The 21529-nt window shown below is 35.5% G+C and overlaps 1 protein-coding gene across 9 annotated transcripts in view; it reads right to left on the reverse strand.

The window, feature by feature from the left end:
• Nucleotides 1-21529, reverse strand: part of SCAPER (S-phase cyclin A associated protein in the ER) — a 552312-nt gene that overhangs the window by 374302 nt on the left and 156481 nt on the right. For all 9 annotated transcript variants that reach the window (XM_063652363.1, XM_054452429.2, XM_054452422.2 and 6 more), the window contains 2 exons: nt 14567-14722; nt 8477-8619 (listed from right to left, as the gene is read on the reverse strand). In XM_063652363.1, the coding sequence (XP_063508433.1) occupies nt 8477-8619; nt 14567-14722 (299 nt within the window). The remainder of the gene's footprint in view (nt 1-8476; nt 8620-14566; nt 14723-21529) is intronic.

Below are 21529 nucleotides of genomic sequence, written 5' to 3' on the forward strand. Positions count from 1 at the left end.
AGAAGAGCTAACTATCCTAAATATATATGCATCCAATACAGGAGCACCCAGATTCATAAAGCAAGTCCTGAGTGACCTACAAAGAGACTTAGACTCCCACACATTAATAATGGGAGACTTTAACACCCCACTGTCAACATTAGACAGATCAACGAGACAGAAAGTCAACAAGGATACCCAGGAATTGAACTCAGCTCTGCACCAAGTGGACCTAATAGACATCTACAGAACTCTCCACCCCAAATCAACAGAATATACATTTTTTTCAGCACCACACCACACCTATTCCAAAATTGACCATATACTTGGAAGTAAAACTCTCCTCAATAAATGTAAAAGAACAGAAATTATAACAAACTATCTCTCAGATCACAGTGCAATCAAGATAGAACTCAGGATTAAGAATCTCACTCAAAACCGCTCAACTACATGGAAACTGAACAACCTGCTCCTGAATGACTACTGGGTACATAACAAAATGAAGGCAGAAATAAAGATGTTCTTTGAAACCAACGAGAACCAAGACACAACATACCAGAATCTCTGGGATGCATTCAAAGCAGTGTGTAGAGGGAAATTTATAGCACTAAATGCCCACAAGAGAAAGCAGGAAAGATCCAAAATTGATACCCTAACATCACAATTAAAAGAACTAGAAAAGCAAGAGCAAACACATTCAAAAGCTAGCAGAAGGCAAGAAATAACTAAAATCAGAGCAGAACTGAAGGAAATAGAGACACAAAAAACCCTTCAGAAAATAAATGAATCCAGGAGCTGGTTTTTTGAAAGGATCAACAAAATTGATAGACCGCTAGCAAGACTAATAAAGAAGAAAAGAGAGACGAATCAAATAGACGCAATAAAAAATGATAAAGGGGATATCACCACCGATCCCACAGAAATACAAACTACCATCAGAGAATATTACAAACACCTCTACGCAAATAAACTAGAAAATCTAGAAGAAATGGATAAATTCCTCAACAAATACACCCTCCCAAGACTAAACCAGGAAGAAGTTGAATCTCTGAATAGACCAATAACAGGAGCTGAAATTGTGGCAATAATCAATAGCTTACCAACCAAAAAAAGTCCAGGACCAGATGGGTTCACAGCCGAATTCTACCAGAGGTACAAGGAGGAGCTGGTACCATTCCTTCTGAAACTATTCCAATCAATAGAAAAAGAGGGAATCCTCCCTAACTCATTTTATGAGGCCAGCATCATCCTGATACCAAAGCCTGGCAGAGACACAACCAAAAAAGAGAATTTTAGACCAATATCCTTGATGAACATTGATGCAGAAATCCTCAATAAAATATTGGCAAACAGAATCCAGCAGCACATCAAAAAGCTTATCCACCATGATCAAGTGGGCTTCATCCCTGGGATGCAAGGCTGGTTCAATATATGCAAATCAATAAATGTAATCCAGCATATAAACAGAACCAAAGACAAAAACCACATGATTATCTCAATAGATGCAGAAAAGGCCTTTGACAAAATTCAACAACCCTTCATGCTAAAAACTCTCAATAAATTAGGTATTGATGGGATGTATCTCAAAATAATAAGAGCTATCTATGACAAACCCACAGCCAATATCATACTGAATGGGCAAAAACTGGAGGCATTCACTTTGAAAACTGGCACAAGACAGGGATGCCCTCTCTCACCACTTCTATTCAACATAGTGTTGGAAGTTCTGGCCAGGGCAATTAGGCAAGAGAAGGAAATCAAGGGTATTCAATTAGGAAAAGAGGAAGTCAAATTGTCCCTGTTTGCAGATGACATGATAGTATATCTAGAAAACCCCATTGTCTCAGCCCAAAATCTCCTTAAGCTGATAAGCAACTTCAGCAAAGTCTCAGGATACAAAATCAATGTACAAAAATCACAAGCATTCTTATACATCAATAACAGACAAACAGAGAGCCAAATCATGAGTGAACTCCCATTCACAATTGCTTCAAAGAGAATAAAATACCTAGGAATCCAACTTACAAGGGATGTGAAGGACCTCTTCAAGGAGAACTACAAACCACTGCTCAAGGAAATAAAAGAGGATACAAACAAATGGAAGAACATTCCATGCTCATGGGTAGGAAGAATCAATATCATGAAAATGGCCATCCTTCCCAAGGTAATTTACAGATTCAATGCCATCCCCATCAAGTCACCAATGACTTTCTTCACAGAATTGGAAAAAAATACTTTAAAGTTCATATGGAACCAAAAAAGAGCCCGCATCGCCAAGTCAATCCTAAGCCAAAAGAACAAAGCTGGAGGCATCACACTACCTGACTTCAGACTATACTACAAGGCTACAGTAACCAAAACAGCATGGTACTGGTACCAAAACAGAGATATAGATCAATGGAACAGAACAGAGCTGTCAGAAATAATGCCACATATCTACAAGTATCTGATCTTTGACAAACCTGACAAAAACAAGAAATGGGGAAAGGATTCCCTATTTAATAAATGGTGCTGGGAAAACTGGCTAGCCATATGTAGAAAGCTGAAACTGGATCCCTTCCTTACACCTTATACAAAAATCAATTCAAGATGGATTAAAGACTTAAATGTAGACCTAAAACCATAAAAACCCTGGAAGAAAACCTAGGCATTACCATTCAGGACATAGGCATGGGCAAGGACTTCATGTCTAAAACACCAAAAGCAATGGCAACAAAAGCCAAAATTGACAAATGGGATCTAATTAAACTAAAGAGCTTCTGCACAGCAAAGGAAACTACCATCAGAGTGAACAGGCAACCTACAAAATGGGAGAAAATTTTCGCAACCTACTCATCTGACAAAGGGCTAATATCCAGAATCTACAAGGAACTCCAACAAATTTACAAGAAAAAAACAAACAACCCCATCAAAAAGTGGGCGAAGGACATGAACAGACACTTCTCAAAAGAAGACATTTATGCAGCCAAAAAACACATGAAAAAATGCTCACCATCACTGGCCATCAGAGAAATGCAAATCAAAACCACAATGAGATACCATCTCACACCAGTTAGAATGGCAATCATTAAAAAGTCAGGAAACAACAGGTGCTGGAGAGGATGTGGAGAAATAGGAACACTTTTACACTGTTGGTGGGACTGTAAACTAGTTCAACCCTTGTGGAAGTCAGTGTGGCGATTCCTCAGGGATCTAGAACTAGAAATTCCATTTGACCCAGCCATCCCATTACTGGGTATATACCCAAAGGACTATAAATCATGCTGCTATAAAGACACATGCACACATATGTTTATTGCAGCATTATTCACAATAGGAAAGACTTGGAACCAACCCAAATGTCCAACAATGATAGACTGGATTAAGAAAATGTGGCACATATACACCATGGAATACTATGCAGCCATAAAAAATGATGAGTTCATGTCCTTTGTAGGGACATGGATGAAATTGGAAATCATCATTCTCAGTAAACTATCCCAAGAACAAAAAACCAAACACCACATATTCTCACTCATAGGTGGGAATTGAACAATGAGAACACATGGACACAGGAAGGGGAACATCACACTTCGGGGAGTGTTGTGGGGGGGGGGGGGGGCGGATAGCATTGGGAGATATACCTAATGCTAGATGACGAGTTGGTGGGTGCAGCGCACCAGCATGGCACATGTATACATATGTAACTTACCTGCACATTGTGCACATGTACCATAGAGCCTAAAGTATAATAATAATAATAATAATAATAAAAAGAAAAAGAAAAAAATAAAAAAATAAAAAATAAAAAACCTCATACAACTCAATAGTAGAAAAACAGACTGATTTTAAAATGGGTGAAGAATCTGCATAGACATTTCTCCAAAGAAGTCATAAAAATAGTCAGTAGATATACGGAAAGGTGGTGTACACCATTTATCATCAGAAAAATGAACATTAAAACCATTATGAAATACTAACTCACACCCATTAGATGACTATTATCAAAAGGTCAAAAATCAAATGTTGGTGAGAGTATGGAGAAAAGGGAACTCTTTTACACTGTTGGTAAGAGTGTGGCTTGGTACAGCCATCTGGAAAACAGTATGGAGGTTTCTAAAGAAATTTAAAATAGAACTACCATATGACCCAGCTGATCCCTCTTCCCGCTATACACCCAAAGGAAATGGAATCACCACCTCATAAAGATATTTGCACTTCCATGTTTCCTATGGCATTATTCACAATAGCCAAAATATGAAAGCAAACTAAGTGTCCATCAAAGAAACAGTGATAAAGAAACTGTAGTATACATATCATTTAGCCCTGAAAGGAATAAGACATTGCCATTTGCCACAACATGGATGAGCCTAGAGAACCTTATCCTAAGTAAAATGAGCCAGACACAGAAAGAAAAATACTGCATGATCTCACTTATATGTGAAATCTTAAAAAAAAATTCAATTATACAGAGATAGAAAACAAGGTATTTGTTATCAGGGGTGTGCATAAGAAGGAGAGGGCAGAAAAGAGGAGATGTAGATCAGAGGATACAAAACTGCAGATATGTAAGTTGAACAAGTCTAGAGATCTAATGTACAACAGGAGGGCTACAGGTAATAAAATTGTACAGTATTGGGGTTTGTGATAAATGAGATTTTAGTTGCCCTTGCCACTAAAACAAATAAAATGGGTAACTGTGAGAAGATAGATATGTTAATTCGCTTCACTATAGTAACCCTTTTACTATCTATATGTATTCTACAACATCATGATGTATACCTTAAATAAACAACAAATAAAAACTATTTTTTAAAAAACCTAAGGCAGATGTCATTAATAGTTAATTGTGGAAAGCATTCCTTATAAATAAGATGCCCACTAACAAAACAAAAGGCAAAAAGATGAGGAAAAAAAACCCAAACTATATATTGGTAGATGGTATGTTTATTTATATAGAAAATGCTAAAAACAAATCTAAGATTAATTATTAGAATGGTTAACAGAATTTATTGAGGTTGCTGAAACAAAATAAATGGTATTTCTAAACACCAGCAACATACAAATTTTAAAAGCACTTAAAGAGATTCTATTTATAATTGTATAACAGGATAAAATAATAACTAAAAAATATCATAAAATGTGTACAAAAAATAAAATACTTAGGAATAAACATAACAAGGATGAGAAAAACAGATGCAATGAAAACTACAAAACATTGTTGAAAGGAACTGAAGACACAAATAAATGGAAAGACATCATGTGTTCATGGACTGAAAAAGTCAACAATGTTAAGATGTCCATATAGGCTGCCTCATCCTTTACAAGCAGCCCACCCTGAATTCTCTTAGTGTATACATTTAAAAAAAAAAAAAAGCCATACTTCCCAAAGCAATCAATAGATTCAATGCAATCCCTATCAAAATCCCAATGACTTATTTTTTACAAAAATTAAAAAATGCACATGAATCTCAAAGGATCCTCAAGCTAAAACAATCTTGAAAAGAACAAAGAGGCTCACATTTCCTGATTTCAAAACTTACTACAAAACTACAGTAATCAAAACAGTATGGACTAGCATAAAAACAGACATGTATAGTCCAATGAAACAGAACAGACAGCCAAGAAATAGAGCCATTGTATGTAAGTCAAATAATTTCAACAAAGATGACAAAACCATTCAATAGAGAAAGGACAGTCCTTTCAACAAGAGGTGATGGGAAAACTGAGTATGTGCAAAAGAATGAAGTTGAACCCTTACCTTATATGATATACAAAAATTAACTAAAACTATCCAAGATGTAAAGATAAGACCTAAAACTATAAAAATGTTACAAGAAAATCCAAGGAGAAAACTTCACAACATTGGATTTGGCTATGATTTCTTGAATATGACAAAAAAAGTAAAGGCAACAACAACAACAAAAACAGACAAATTGAACTACATCCAAATTTAAAACTCTTGTTCTTCAATAGACATTATCAACAAAATGAAAAGTCAACCTATAGAATGGGAGAAAATATCAGTAAATTGTATCATTGATAAAGGGTTAATGTCCAGAATATATTTAAAAAAAAAACAACTCTATAACCCGACAAGAAAATAACCAGATTAAAAAATAGGCAAAGGACCTAAGTGGTAACCTCTCCCCAAAAATATAAAGAAATGGCCAATAAGCACATGAGAAGATGCTTAAGGTCACTAATCACTAGGGAAATGCAAATCAAAACCAGAATGAGATGCCACTTCACACTCTTCAATAACGCTATTTTTAAAAAACAAAATAACAAGCATTGGTGAGGATGTGGAACCCTTGTGCAATGCTGCTGAGAACAGAAAAATGGTACAGCTGCTATGAAAAACAGTAGTGTTCTCTTCAAAAAAAAAAAACAATAAAATTAGTATATGATTCAACCACTTCACTTTTGGAATTAAAAAGCAGAGACTAAAACATACATTTGTAACACCCGTGTTTACAGCAGCATTATTCAAAACAGTCAAAGGTAGAAGCAACTCAAGTTGCTTCAACAAAGAAATGAATAAATAAAATGTGGTATTATACATACAATGAAATATTATTCAGTCTTAAAAAGGAAGAAAATCCTGACACATGCTACAACATGGATGAAACTTGAAGACATTAAGATAAGTCACAAAAGGACAAATACTGTATGATTCCACTTACATAAGGTCCCTAAAGCAGTCACATTCATAGAAATAGAAAGTAGCATGACGATTGTCAGAGGCAAGTGGGGGTGTGGAATGGAGAGAATGGGGAGTTATTACTTAGTAGATAGAACATTTCAGTCTCGGAAACTGAAAAAATTTCTGGGTACAGATAGTGGTGATAGTTTCACAAAAATGTCAATGTACTCAAGGCCACTGAATTGTAAACTTGAAAATGATTAAAATGATAAATTTCATGTTATTTATATTTTTTGCCACAATAAAAAGCATACAAAAATCCTTTATAGAAAAAAAATTTTCTACTTGGCTTGAACATGTAAGTTTGGTGAAAGGATATAAAGATGTTTCGAAAGAGCTAAATCAGTAGAAAAACATTTAGTAGGATGCTCATAATTAAATTATTCAACATAAAAATATCAATCTTAACAACACCTGAATTTACAGAGTCAATGCAATTCCAATCAAAATTTTATAGTTTCTTTTTAAATACAGAACTGAGCAAGCTGATTCTAAAACTAACACAGACATGAACTAGGGCCAGGACAGTCCTAATAAAAAATAAGGTGAAGGATAGTTCCAGACACCAACAATTATTATAAAGCTTTGATAACTAAGGCAGATGACAAAAAAAGTGATCACTGGACCAGAACACAACAGTCCATGAGCAGACCCACACATATATAAAAACTTGGCTTATGTTAGAAAGCCTTGCAGATCAGTAGGAAAAAAATGCATTTTTCAATAAAGTATGCTAGAATAATTGGGTATCCACATGGAGAAAATGAAGTAAGACTCCTACCTCTAAATACACAATAAAACCAATTGCAGATAAATAAAGACTATTAAAGATAAAACTGTAAAATTTTGAAGAATGTCTTATGACTTAGGATAGAAAAAGATTTCATAAATAAGACCAAAAGGCATAAATTATAGTTTGCTCAGTTCTACTAAACTGCAACCAAGAGTTATGTTAATCAAAAGACATCATAAAGAAAGAAAAAAAGTAAGACACAACCTATAGGTATATTTGCAATATATGTAACTAACAAAGACTTAGTATCTAGTAAAGATAATCCCTAAACATCAATAAGAAAAAAAAGACCCCAATACAGAAATGAACAAAAATTTGAATAGGCACTTTGCATTAAAAATCCCCGAACAGCTCATAAACATGTGAAAAAGTTGCTCAGCCCTATTATTAATCAGGGACAAGTAGAAAAGCAAATTAAAACCACAAAGAGCTATCTTTTCACATCTACCAACTTCGCTATAATTCGGAAGTCACAAAATATCATGTCAGTAAGGTCACACCAATAAAAGGGACTTAGGCTTGGCCAATTATATGTTTTTTCCTGTGTCTTAAAGTGATTAAAGTGATTAAAACTAAGGGATAATTGAAGGTCATACCTCATAATCAGAGTGGCGACATGCTGACCAGACTATTTCCATCAAAAAAAAAAAAAAAAAAAAATCTACTGCTGTGACTCTTGTGATCTAGCCTTTCATGTCTGAGAAAACATTTCCAAACCTGGTCCTCTAACCTTCTATTACTTATGCCCTCAGTATCTTCCCCAAAAGTCTCTTTTGCTGAAGCCATCCAGAATCAAATTATATGTTTTTTGATTTGAGTGTGGTGGTACACACCTGTAGTCCAAGCTACTCAGGAGGGTGAGGTGGGAGGATCACTTGAGTCAGAGAGTTCAAGATCAACCTGGGGAACATCGCAAAACCTCATCTCAAAAAAACTCTACATGACAATAAATGGCTTTAAGACCTCAACTTGAATATTCACTCAGTGCGAAATGTTCATCAAGATAGCAAATGAGATACCTAGCTCTTTCCCGGGCTGCATCCTCACGGGCTTTTTCCTTTTCTTGCCTCTGTTGTTCAATTCGGGCTTCTTGTTCTTTCCTCTTCATTAACAATTCTTCTACACGGGCCTGCCGTTCTGCCTCTAGAGCTCTCTTGCGTTCCTAATGTTAGAAATGTTTTTTTCCAATATTAGAATTATGTGTAAAATAAAAATGATTCAAAGTAATATACCTTTCACCAAACTTACATGTTCAAGCCAAGTAGAAACATGGGCTTGCCACTAGGTACTCTGCTTCTTAAAAGTTTAAACAAAAATCAAATAGCAATGATATCTGGTTTCTGAAAGTCATTTAACAGTGTTACACATAATTCAGTAAAGACTTGCTTTTTTATGCAAACACTGTGTTGTATTTGTTTTGTGGGAACTTGTGATGGTTAATCAGCCACCAGCGAGGCTAGAATATAAAGCAGGCAGAAAAATATGAAAAGAGAGACTGGCCTAGCCTAGCAGCCTACATCCTTCTCCCGTGCTGGATGCTTCCTGCCCTCAAACATCAGACTCCAAGTTCTTCAGTTTTGGAACTCGGACTGGCTCTCCTTACTCCTCAGCTTGCAGACACTCTGTTGTGAGACCTTGTGATTGTGTGAGTTAATACTTAATAAACTCATATATATATATATATATACACACACACACACACATACACACACACATATATATATATCCTATTAGTTCTGTACCTCTAGAGAACTCTAATACAGAACTTAATATATGTTTTCTGATTAATCACTTGTAAAGCCTTGTGTTAATATATGGTTATAGAAATACCTGAATATGATGAAAAAACCATAGTTAATAGATTTTATTTCTGAACTAAGGTTTCATGATGGAATTAAGTAAAGACAGCTTGTGAGAAGGAGAAAGAGGTAATATAATAGAGCACAGTGGGTATAAAAGTGGATATCGGGTCAGAGTCCCTGGTTTTGTTTCCTGACCCCATTATTCACTAGCACAGTGACTCTGGGCTACTTAGTTACAGTCTCTGCGCCTTACTTTTCTAGAAGATAAATAATCTGTATTTCTTAGGATATTATAAAGCACAGATGAACTAATATATGAAAAGCACTTACCATAGGGCCTGGCATATATAAAATTCTCAATAATTATCATCACCATCATCATCAAGCCAGAAGATAAATCATCAAAACTGGGTAACTTCAACATGAAATATTTGTCACTCATGAAATATTTGTCGTGAATATTTGTTCCTCATGTTATTGATATGTTTCTCTGAATCCATACCCATTCCCCAGATAGCACACACAACCTCTTGGTAGCCTCTCCTCTATAATTAATGGAACACATTGATCTAGGCTCTAGTACCTACTACTTACATAACCTTGGGCAAGGTACTTCACCTTAAAGAGCCTCAGTTGATTGTGAGATGTAAATTATTAATTACAGGTAAGTTCTCAGCATAGAGTTTAGCCATAGTAAGGGCTCAGTAAAAGATAGCAGAAAAAAAAATAACAAAGCAATTTCTGTTCAGGGAACACAGAAGAGAGATTTGAACATTTCTAATAGTTAACTGAGCTCACAATAGTAACTTCATCTCCACAACAAGCTCTATCTGCCCCAGGGAAAGAAAGCCTTTTAAAAATAGCCAAAAGGATCTCTATTTCTTTCTTTTTTTTGAGGGGGTGGGTGGTATAAGAAGAGGGTAAACTGGGAATTGGAGGGAATGCCCTGATTTGAGGAGGACATAACAGGCACACTGCAGACTGTTGGAGTCATGCAATTAGATTTTAAGATATATCCTTTACTGTCTGAGCATACTATTCATGAAATAGTTGTAGCTATTTCTCATGACTAATCAAGAATAATATGTGGAAACTTGGTTAGCCAAAAAAATATCAAAAACTCTTAAGACTAAAAACAATCAAATTTGGCACAGAAAATTTTCTTCATTAAAAAAAAGTGAACAAAAAAATTCCTCTTATAGTCCAATTTTTCTGAAGTTTAAAAATTCCATATTATATCTGAAAACACGTTTCACAACAAAATACAAAGAGCTTAGGCATTAAATATAAAGAATTAAAGCAGAATTTTTCATTTCATATTTTATTAATATAAGACCAAAGGCTTGAGGAATGTAATTTTTTAAATCCTAAATTGATCTTATAAAATATGTATTATGTAAAAATAATTACTTCAGGTATGTGCAATGTAGCCAAGTGTACACTTGTAAACACAATGTCAACTTGCTGATTGTTTTAATGGATATCAGACCAGCTCCAACATTGTATGAAAAGAGATAACTGGACGTAAAAAGTTACTCAACCTATTAATTTCCATTTTTAATAACTTGAAAAGAGAACTGGTAGCCATACAGCTAATGAGTAAAATTCAGCTACCATTTCCCAATCTGAAATTTAAATTCCCAAAAGACAGGAAACTTTGTACCCCACAAAGCACCCTGCAAAGGGTAGGGATTCCTAAATATGTTTAATAAATGAAGCATGACTTTATAAAATAATATACACCATGAATCTATATAGCCACAAGGAAAGAATTAAAACTTATAGCAAAGGAATTAGAAATATAACTAATTCTTAAGCCTACAGAAGAACCTCTCAGACCCCTACATATCTCAGCCAGGGAGGTGTTTAAGGCAGCCTAAGAAAGGATTCTGTAGCTCCTCTTTATGCCTACAATTCAAATGATTAGGACAAAAGGACAAAGCAGGATAAGTAAAAAAGAAAAAATTGAGCTTATAATTAATCAATAAAGAATATACATAACAATAACAGCAAACTGGGAATATATGATGGCAGCACTTGGTATTTTACTTAGAAGAAATAAGAATCACAATTGCCTGTAATAGTCCATGAGAATGTTTCAAGAGTAAAAATAAAATGGATGGAGGGTCTCTGAAATTCTGTATTAGGTTAGGATCTTACCATTATTGTATTTACAGAATACTTGGCACTACTGCCTGTACAGCATGTAATGACTACACATTTTTAAAATTTTAATGTTATACATGTTATCTACCAGTGGATTTTTCTATCTATCTATCTCAGTATATCTCAAGCATATGTAGACAGGTTTAAAATTTTTCATTGAAATTAAATCCATAGGAAATTTCAGCACTTTTAAAAACAAAAATAATTCTAAAGAGCCAAAACAATTCTTAAAGTGTTAGTTGGTGGAGGAAATTCCCTATTAGTTTAGTAAACGGTTTTCCTTTAAGTTTTAATGAATGTTAAAAATTGTGAAGTGAGAGTCATCATTTTTAAACGAAAGATAACTGTTATATTTCAAATCTGCAAAATGCAGAGTAAGGAACCAAAGATGTCTATTTAAAAATATACACTACTACTCATGTATTTCCTCAAAAAAACCAGCTAAGAAGTTACCTTTTCCAGAGAACTTTCCCTGATATTCTGTTTCCACCAATCGAGCTAAGTATTCCCTCCTCTGTGGTACCTTTGTACCTTGTACATACTCTAATTACACTCTTTCAAATTAAACTGTAATTTACTATTTGCTATAAAGGCAAAAATGCCTTATTTATATCTCTGAATTATTAGTTATTAAAGTAACACATAATTTACAAACCATATTATTTTTGTCTGTATTTCTGTTTCTCTACAGACATTTATAGCATTTATCCTGTAGAGAAACAGAAATAATGCTAAAGATTCAAATTAAACATTCAAATATATTTTTTTACTCATTTAAGAATACAAGTTAATAGATAAATAGCTTATAAATGATAAATATGAAAATTTTTACTGCTTCTTGGAAAGGAAAGGCTAGTTTCTCTAATGGGAGCATTCTGTATTTTTAAACATGAAGTTAGCTTTGCATTCATTAAAATAGTACATTGGACTCTAATCAAAGAGAGATAAGGATGAATATGGGAATGCCTGTTATTGCCCACAAATAGCAAAAAGTGATCAATGAACTTAAAAATGTATTAATAATTTACTAAAATCACTGATAACAAGAAGCATGAAATACAACACCCGTAATTTTTAAAAATACCTACAAAGCTTTTCATGACCTCCTCCCTAACTCTACATGCACTGCTTCCTCATATCCCCTTCTGCATGAAATGCCCTCCCATACAACTTATCATTTGTCTGTTTCATTTTTGAAAATTTAGTAAAAACGTCATCTCTACCTGGAAACTTTTCTGGACTTTTTCATATTCCCTCTACTCTCTATATAAATAAGGTGTTCTCCTTTGTGCTACTGACAATGCCTTTAGCATAGCATTTTTCCTAATTTTGTTTATGTACATATACACCTCCACATTGAGAACACAGATGTATGTTTTTCATATCTTTGAGCCTGACACATGACTTGCAGTAACTCAATGAAATGATCACTGAAGGAACAAATAAATATTAGTCACAATAAATACAGCATATGTGAATTTATATTTAAATATTGCAAAATTTGTTCTCTACATCCAAAAATATGTCATGTCTTTAAAGACTATGGGCAAGGCATTTTACTGAGGGAGATCTAAAATAGATTATAAACAGCAGGACAGTTTATGCCTTAACCTTTTCCCCACCTTGAAAATGGTTGCAAACGTAGGGTTTGCTGCAGAGGTTAAAATCTAATCATGGTATCTGATGATACCATCTAAAAAATAACAGATGCCCCTTATCTTAGGCATAAAAATTAACCTAAATTTGCCTCATCATGGGCAAAAAATTGTTTGAGGCTATATATACTGATTCAAAAACAACCTTTGTTTTTATTGTTGGGAGAGGACCATATTCTTGCCCAGCCTGATTAGAAAAGAATAGATAATAATCTGTCCAGAGCAGTTTAATCCTTCACCTAGTTGAAGCTGATGATTCTATTGCTATGATTACAGTCTGCTGATGAAAGAACTGATGACCACAACTGAAGGAGAACACACTATCGTTTAGAAAATAGACTTTATGTTTCTAGAGTGCCATATTGAACCATGCACCTTTGGGAACAAACACTAGGTTACCCCATTTGGGGTCCTCAGCAACTAGCTTTAAATCTAAAATATGTGTGGGCAGCAAGCCACCCAGGTGCTGAGGCAAGAGACCGAGGGCACGAGCTGTTCCAGTATAATAAAATAGATAAAATAAGAATAGTTATACTAGATATAGATCATAGATATGATTATATATGAATATCATTAATCATTAGTTTGTAGCAATTACTCTTTATTCCAATATTATAATAATCCTAGGTCTACAATCATAACCTAGGAAAAACCAGGCCATACAGAGATAGGAGCTGAGGGGACATAGTGAGAAGTGACCAGAAGACAAGAGTGCGAGCCTTCTGTTATGCCCAGACAGGGCCACCAGAGGGCTCCTTGGTCTAGCAGTAACGCCAGCATCTGGGAAGACGCCTGTTGCCAAGCGGACTGTGGTCTAGCGGTAGCATCAGTGTCAAGGAAAAACACCCGCTACTTAGCAGACCGGGAAAGGGAGTGTCCCTTTCCCCCGGGGAGTTTAAAGAAGACTCTACTCCTCCACCTCTTGTGGAGGGCCTGACATCAGTCAGGCCCACCCGCAGTTATCCTGAGGCCTAACCGTCTCCCTGTGATGCTGTGCTTCAGTGGTCACTCTCCTAGTCCACTTTCATGTTCCATCCTGTACACCTGGCTCTGCCTTTTAGATAGCAGTAGCAAATTAGTGAAAGTACTAAAAGTCTCTGATATGCAGAAATAATGGCATAAGCTGTCTCTCTCTCTCCTCTCTCTCTCTGCCTCGGCTGCCAGGCAGAGAAGGGCCCCCTGTCCAGTGGACACGTGACCTACGTGACCTTACCCATCATTGGAGATGGCTCACACTCCTTACCCTGCCCCTTTGTCTTGTATCCAATAAATATCAGCACAGCCTGGCATTCAGGGCCACTACCGGTCTCCACGTCTTGGTGGTAGTGGTCCCCTGGGTCCAGCTGTCTTTTATTTCTTTGTCTTATGTCTTTATTTCTACAATCTCCTGTCTCCGCACATGGGGAGAAAAACCCACTGACCCTGTGGGGCTGGACGCTACAAATATGACAGGTGCTCAATCAATGTTTGCTGAACAAAATCCTACCTGCACAGCTTCATCACGTGCTTGCTTTTCTTCCTGTCTTCTCTGACGCTCTTCCTGTAGCTCATTAAGCCTCTGTTCATATTCCTTCAATTTTGATAAAACATCATGACGTTTATTCTGGGCTTCAAGGGTATTTATAAAGGCAATTTCATTTACCTTTAAAAAACAAAGGTAAGGTAAGGTTCAGATCAAGTTAATTCTACGGCACATTACAAAAATAAGAAATCTAACAACAGTCAGGCTGGGCGTGGTGGCTCACGCCTGTAATCCTAGCACTTTGGGAGGCCGAGGAAGGCAGATCACCTGAGGTCAGGAGTTCGAGACCAGCCTAGCCAATATGGATCTTACTAAGAAGTATCATGTATAGCATAATTCTATTTTATAAGATTATCCATTCATGCAATCTGAATATAATAATAGGAAAATGTCTGAAACAGTGTCTACCTAATGTTAATGGTTGCTATTTCTGAGGGTGGGATTGAGTTTCCTTTGCTATGTTGCTTAAATTCTTCAAAATAAAAATGAATCACTTTTAAAATAAAAATATGACCACTATTTTAAATACAATATAATATTAAAGAAATCTAGAGTAATGGATTTATATTTAGGCTTGAAGACCATAAAAAGTCCCTGAAGGTTTTTGGACTGAGAGGCATTACAATACCCTCCAGAAAGATTAATCTGGAGGGAGAAGGAACAAAAGGGAAGAATATCAACTGTAAATATTTAGGAGGGAGATAAAAATAAACTGGTGGCAGGTGCAGTGGAAAATGTAGCTGCCTACAGAGTTAGAGAACTGCAGGTGTATGTATACAAAGGACTCCAAAGAAGATGTCAGAAACAATTAGCTTATCTTTCTGGCTTATACACAAAAAGTTGTCAAGAAGAGATTAAAAAGAAAAGTGAAATGAAGTAAATGAATACAAGTTTTCCAAATCTAGGTTAATGGGTGACTAGTTATTATTATCATTATCTTAAATATGGAATTCAGTAAAGCAGTTAGTTTGGGATAAAGGAGATGGTGAGCTGATGAGTTCCACTCGATACAAGCACCAAACAATAGGCAATTGAGTCTAGAGCTTAGTTGAAGGTAGGGCTAAAGATTCAGATTTAGAAATCACTGCAGAGAAGACACTGAAGCAATGGTAGTGACTGTGATACTAAAGAAGAAGAGTAAGTGAAGTGAAACTTCATTTTTCAGTTATGTTTAACTAACAAAATAAAGAAGGGAAGACAGTAAAGGATTGGTTAGAGAGTAGAGAGAAAATTAAGATAGTGCAGAAGTTTTCTAGAAAAAGATGCCTGATGGTGTTCATATGAAGTGATTCAGAAAAGTCTTTTAAACTCAGTGAAAACAGAGAAATATTCCCAAAGGCAAATATAGTTGCAGAAAGGGGAAAATGATATAAGGAATTAAGGAAGACATGGGTGATGAGGTAGCAGAAACAAGCTCAGGCCACTATTTCTCAGAAATTTGGGGATTTACAAAAGTACAAAATAGGTAATCTATAAGACAGGTGTACAAAAGTAGGTAATCTAGAGGAAGAAAGCAAAGGACCAGGCACAAAAATTTAACTGATAAAAAAAACAATTCCAAGAGCAGCAAAGGGGACAAAAATAGGACCCACAGCACAAGGAATAAGAAACAGGTGTCTTTTCTTAAAAAAAAAAAAAAGAATAAAAATAAACAGCAGTTATTACTAGACATGCTGCAACTGAAAATGAGTCAATGAGACCATTAACAAACTGAAAATGAAAGTCAATATTAGACTATTAAATAATGGACTATGATCTAATATAAAATCAGATTTTGAATAACTCAGGCTGCAATATTAATCACCATCAACAGAATACTAGCTAATTTATTTTCAATCATCTATCTACCTAAGAAAGAACTAAAGGATTTGAAATGTCCATTAATTTACCCCAAGGACTCATAAAAAGCATACATGGAAAAAAAACATCTTGAGTATGTAACAGGACTAAAATGGTACATACTCTCAAGGAAAGTACGCTTATAGTAAAATTTAAATTAAAAAAATTACTGGATTATTAGTACTTTCTGATTAGTAACAGAACAACAGAAATACATGAGGGACTCCAGAAAAAATTAAGTAGAATATTTCTTCTATAATTCTAATATTTTACTAAGTGCTTTTGTTATACCAAAGATGACATTAACTGCTTCACAACATGCACAATCTAACTTAATACTTACAGTAATTGAGATGTAGGTAAAATTATCCTCATTTTAAAGATGAACAAATAGGCTCAGAGAGGTAAAATAATACCTAAGGATATTCAGCTACTAAGTGGTGGAGTCAGAACCTAAGTTCAAGTTTATCTAACTCAAGAGACTTCAGTCTTCACTATGATAATAAAAATACTTTTGAATAAGGAAAAAAATACAGTGTCTATTTCCTTTGTAGAAATGGAATACATGTCCAGACAGGATTTCACAGTTTATTGAACTGAAAACGGTGACAATTGAGAGCACCAACAGGTAAGCAAGTGGTAGCAAGCTTTTAAAACAGTATTTATATTAGCAAGAATTTTAGTACAGACTCTTAATTCACTTAACATGAATTATTCTGCCAAAAGGCTACTGAAACTGATAAGCTGTTCTGGCAAGTTTTCAGGATATAAAAATCAATGCACAAAAATCAGTAGCATTTCTATCCACCAATAATGCCTAGGTAAACAGTCAAATCGAGAACACAATACCATACAAAATAGCCAGAGAAAATGGAATACCTAGGAAAACACAGCTAACCAAAGAGGTGAAAGAATTGAACAAGGAGAATGACAGAACACTGCTGAAAAAAATCAGAGATGACACAAACGGAAAAACATCCCATGCGCAGGTATTAGAAGAATCAGTATCATTAAAATGGCCATAAGCAATTTACAGATTTGATGCTATCCTATCAAACCACCAGTGGCATTCTTCACAAAATTAGAAAAAAAACTATTCTAAAATTCGTATGGAACCAAAAAAGAGCCCCAATAGCCAAAGCAATAGTAAGCAAAAGGAACAAAGCTTGAAGCATCACATTACCCAACTTCCAACTATGCCACAAGGCTACAGTAAACAAAGCAGTATGGTGCTGTTACAAAATAAACACACAGACAAATGGAACAGAACAGAAAATTCAGAAATAAAGCTGCACACCTACAACCATCTGATCTTCAACAAGGCCAACAAAAACAAGCAATGGAAAAAGGTCTCCTTCTTCAATAAATGGCACTAGGATAACTGGTTAACTATATGCAGAACAACAAAACTAGACCCTTACTTTTAACTACATATAAAAATTGACTTAAGATGGATTAAATATTTAAATGTAAGGCCTTAAACTATAAAAATCCTAGAAGAAAACCTAGGAAATACCCTTCATGACATCTGCTTGACAAGTCAATTTTGGCTATATCTCCAAAAGTAATTGGAACAAAAACAAAAGTTGACAAGTAGGGCCTAATTAAGCTAAAAATCTTCTGCACAGCCAAAGAAACTATCAACAGAGTAAAGAGACAACCTACAGAATGGGAGACAATATTTCCAAACAATGCATCTAACAAAGTCTAATATCCAGGATCTATAAGCAAATAGATCTTAAATCAACAAGCAAAAAAACAAATAACCCCATTTTTTAAAATGAGCAAAAGACATGAACTGACATTTCTCAAAAGACATACAAGTGTCCAACTAACATGAAAAAATTCTTAGCATCATTAAGCATCAGCGAAATACAAATCAAAATCACAATGAGATACCATCTCACCACCAGTCAGAATGGCTATTATTAAAAAGTTAAAAAACAAGAGATGCTGGCAGGGCTACAGAGAAAAAGGAATGCTTATACACTGTTGGTGGGAATGTAAATTAGTTCAGCCACTGTGGAACGCACTGTAGAAATTTCTCAAGGAACTTAAAACACAACTCCCATTTGACCCAGCAATTCCATTACTGGGGATATACCCATTGGAAAACAAATTATTCTACCAAAAAGACATGTGCAGTCATATGCTCATTGCCATGCTATTCACGATAGCAAAGACATGGAATCAACCCAGGAGTCCATCAGTAGTGCCTATCAATAGACTGGATTAAAAAAATGTGGTACATATACAACATGGAATACTACACAACCAAAAAAAGAATGAAATTGTATCCTTTGCAGCAACATAGATGGAACTGAAGGCCATAATCCTAAGTGAATTAATGTAGGAACAGTAAACCAAAGGACAATTTTCTCATTTGCAAGTGGGAGCTAAACAATAAGCACATACGGACATAAACATGGGAACAACAGATACTGCAGACTACTCGAGGTAGAGAGGGAAGACAGAGAAGGTTAAAAACTACCTAGTGACCTGTAATCCCAGCACTTTGGGAGTCTGAGGTGGGTGGATCACCTAAGGTTAGGAGTTCAAGACCAGCCTGGCCAAAATGGTGAAACCTTGTCTCCGCTAAAAAAAAAAAAAAAAAATTAGCCAGGCGTGGTGGTGTGTGCTTGTAATCTCAGCTACTCGGGAGGCTCAAATGGGAGAATCGCTTGAACCAAGGAGGCAGCTGTGTCAGTGAGCCGAGATCGCACCACTGCACTCCTGCCTGGGTGACAGAGTGAGACTCCGTCTCAAAAAACAAAACAAAACAAAGCAAAACAAATTTGCCTACGGAGTACTATGCTCATTACTTGGGTACAATATATCCATGTAACAAACCTGCACATGTACCCCATGTATCCAAAATAAAAGTTGGAATTTTAAGAAAAAGAATTAAAAGAACTATAAATGGCTGATCTCCTCATGTAAAGATACCCAGGAGTTCACCATCCATCTCTATGGAAATTATTTAAACTGTGATAAATAATTAGGTTAATTTGCTTATAAGAGTCACTTTGGCTTAATAAAATCATATTGAAAGTAAGTATGTTAAGCAATTAGACAAGTCAAAATGTAGGTAAGTCATATGACAAAATATCACAAAATGAGAATACTAAAGTAATAAGTACAGTGGTAAAATCAGAGCTTTGGAACCAGAAAGATCTGGATTTAATTCTGCCTTTCTGACCATCAATAATCTACCTTCAGACTGTCCCTCGAAAATAAAAAGATAAAAATACTAATAATACATAGATCAGAAATTCCACTTCCAGCCATAAGTAACAGGATGAGATTTACCCTTGCACTTTAAACAACAAAACTGGACAAATATACAAAATACCTAAATTCAATTAATGTAATACACCAGATCAATAGAACAAGGACAAAAAATATAGTGTTACAGCAATAGATGGAGAAGAAGCATTTGACAAAACCCAATATCCCTTCATAAAAAAAACACTCAACAAATGATGAATAAAAATGAACTTCCTTGACCTGATAAAGGACATACAGTTGTCCCTCGGTATCCATGGGGAATTGATTCCAGGATCCACCACGGATACCAAAATCCACAGATGCTGAAGTCCCTTACAGTTGATCCTCTGCATTCATGGATTCAACCACCTGTTGATTGAGCTGCAGGTGGTTGAATCTGCACATGCAGAACCCACAGATACCAAGGCTCAACTATATATGAAAACTCCACACTTAACATCATACTTGATGAAAGACTAAATACATCTAGGAAGATCAGGAATAACAAACGGATGTGTACTCTCACTACTTCTATTCAACAATATACTATAGGTTCTAGCCAGAGCAATTAAACAAGAAAAAGAAATCAAAGACATCCAACTGGAAAGCAAAAGCAAAACAAACTATATTTGCAGATTATGTGATCTTGTTTATGAAAAATCCTAAAGAATTCACTAAAAAGCTATTAAAACTAATGAAGGAGTTCAAACAAGATTACAAGACATAAGATCAATATATAAAAATTGTATGTCTACACATTAGCAATGAATAATCAAAAATGAAATTAAGATAACAATATCATTTATAATTGCATCCAAAAGAACACTTAGGAATAAATTTAAACAAAGCAGTGAAATACTTGTATGTTAAAAACAAAACAATGCTGAAAGAAATTAAAGAGACAAATAAATAGAAGGAAATTCCACGTTCATAAATTAGAAGACTAATATTGTTAAGATGGTAATACTACTCAAAGGGGTATAAAGATATGTAATCCCTAACAAAATGCCAATGGGCTTTTATGCAGATATGAAAAACCAAACCTCAATTCACATGGAATTGCAAGGTACACTACATTGGTACATCATGTTTGGTGGGGACAGGGATAACAAAGTTGGAGGACTCACTGTTCCCATTTCAAAGCTTACTAAAAAGCTACAGTAATCAAAATAGTGTGGTATTGGCATAAGGACAGACATATAGACTGCAATGGTTTGGCTGTCTGTCCCTTCAAACCACATGTTGAAATGTTATCTGGCCGGGCGTGGTGACTCACACCTGTAATCCCAGCACTTTGGGAGACCAAGGCGGGCAGATCATGAGGTCAAGAGATTAAGACCATCCTGGCCAAAATGGTGAAACTCCATCTCTACTAAAAAATACAAACATTAGCTGGGTGTGGTGGCACGCACCAATAGTCCCAGCTACTCAGGAGGCTGAGGCAGGAGAATCGCTTGGACCCAGGAGGCAGAGGTTGCAGTGAGCCAAGACCATACCACTGCACTCCAGCCTGGCGACAGAGCAAGACTCCGTCTCAAAAATATATATATATGTAATCAATATGTGAAACATTAATTGCCAATGTTGGAGGTAGAGGCCTAATGGGAAGTGTCTGGGTCATGGGAACAGATCCCTCATGAATAGATTAATGCCCTCAGGGCAGAGGGGTGAGTTCTGCTATATTAGTTCCTGCAAAAGTTCCCTCAAGAGCTGGTTGTTTACAAGAGTGTGGTACCTCCCTCCTCTCTTACTGCCTCCTCTTTGATGATGTGATCTGCACATGCTGGCTCTCCTTCACCTTCTGCCATCAGTGGAGTCAGG

The sequence above is a fragment of the Pongo pygmaeus genome, chromosome 16, assembly GCF_028885625.2.
Source record: "Pongo pygmaeus isolate AG05252 chromosome 16, NHGRI_mPonPyg2-v2.0_pri, whole genome shotgun sequence".
NCBI lineage: Eukaryota > Metazoa > Chordata > Mammalia > Primates > Hominidae > Pongo > Pongo pygmaeus.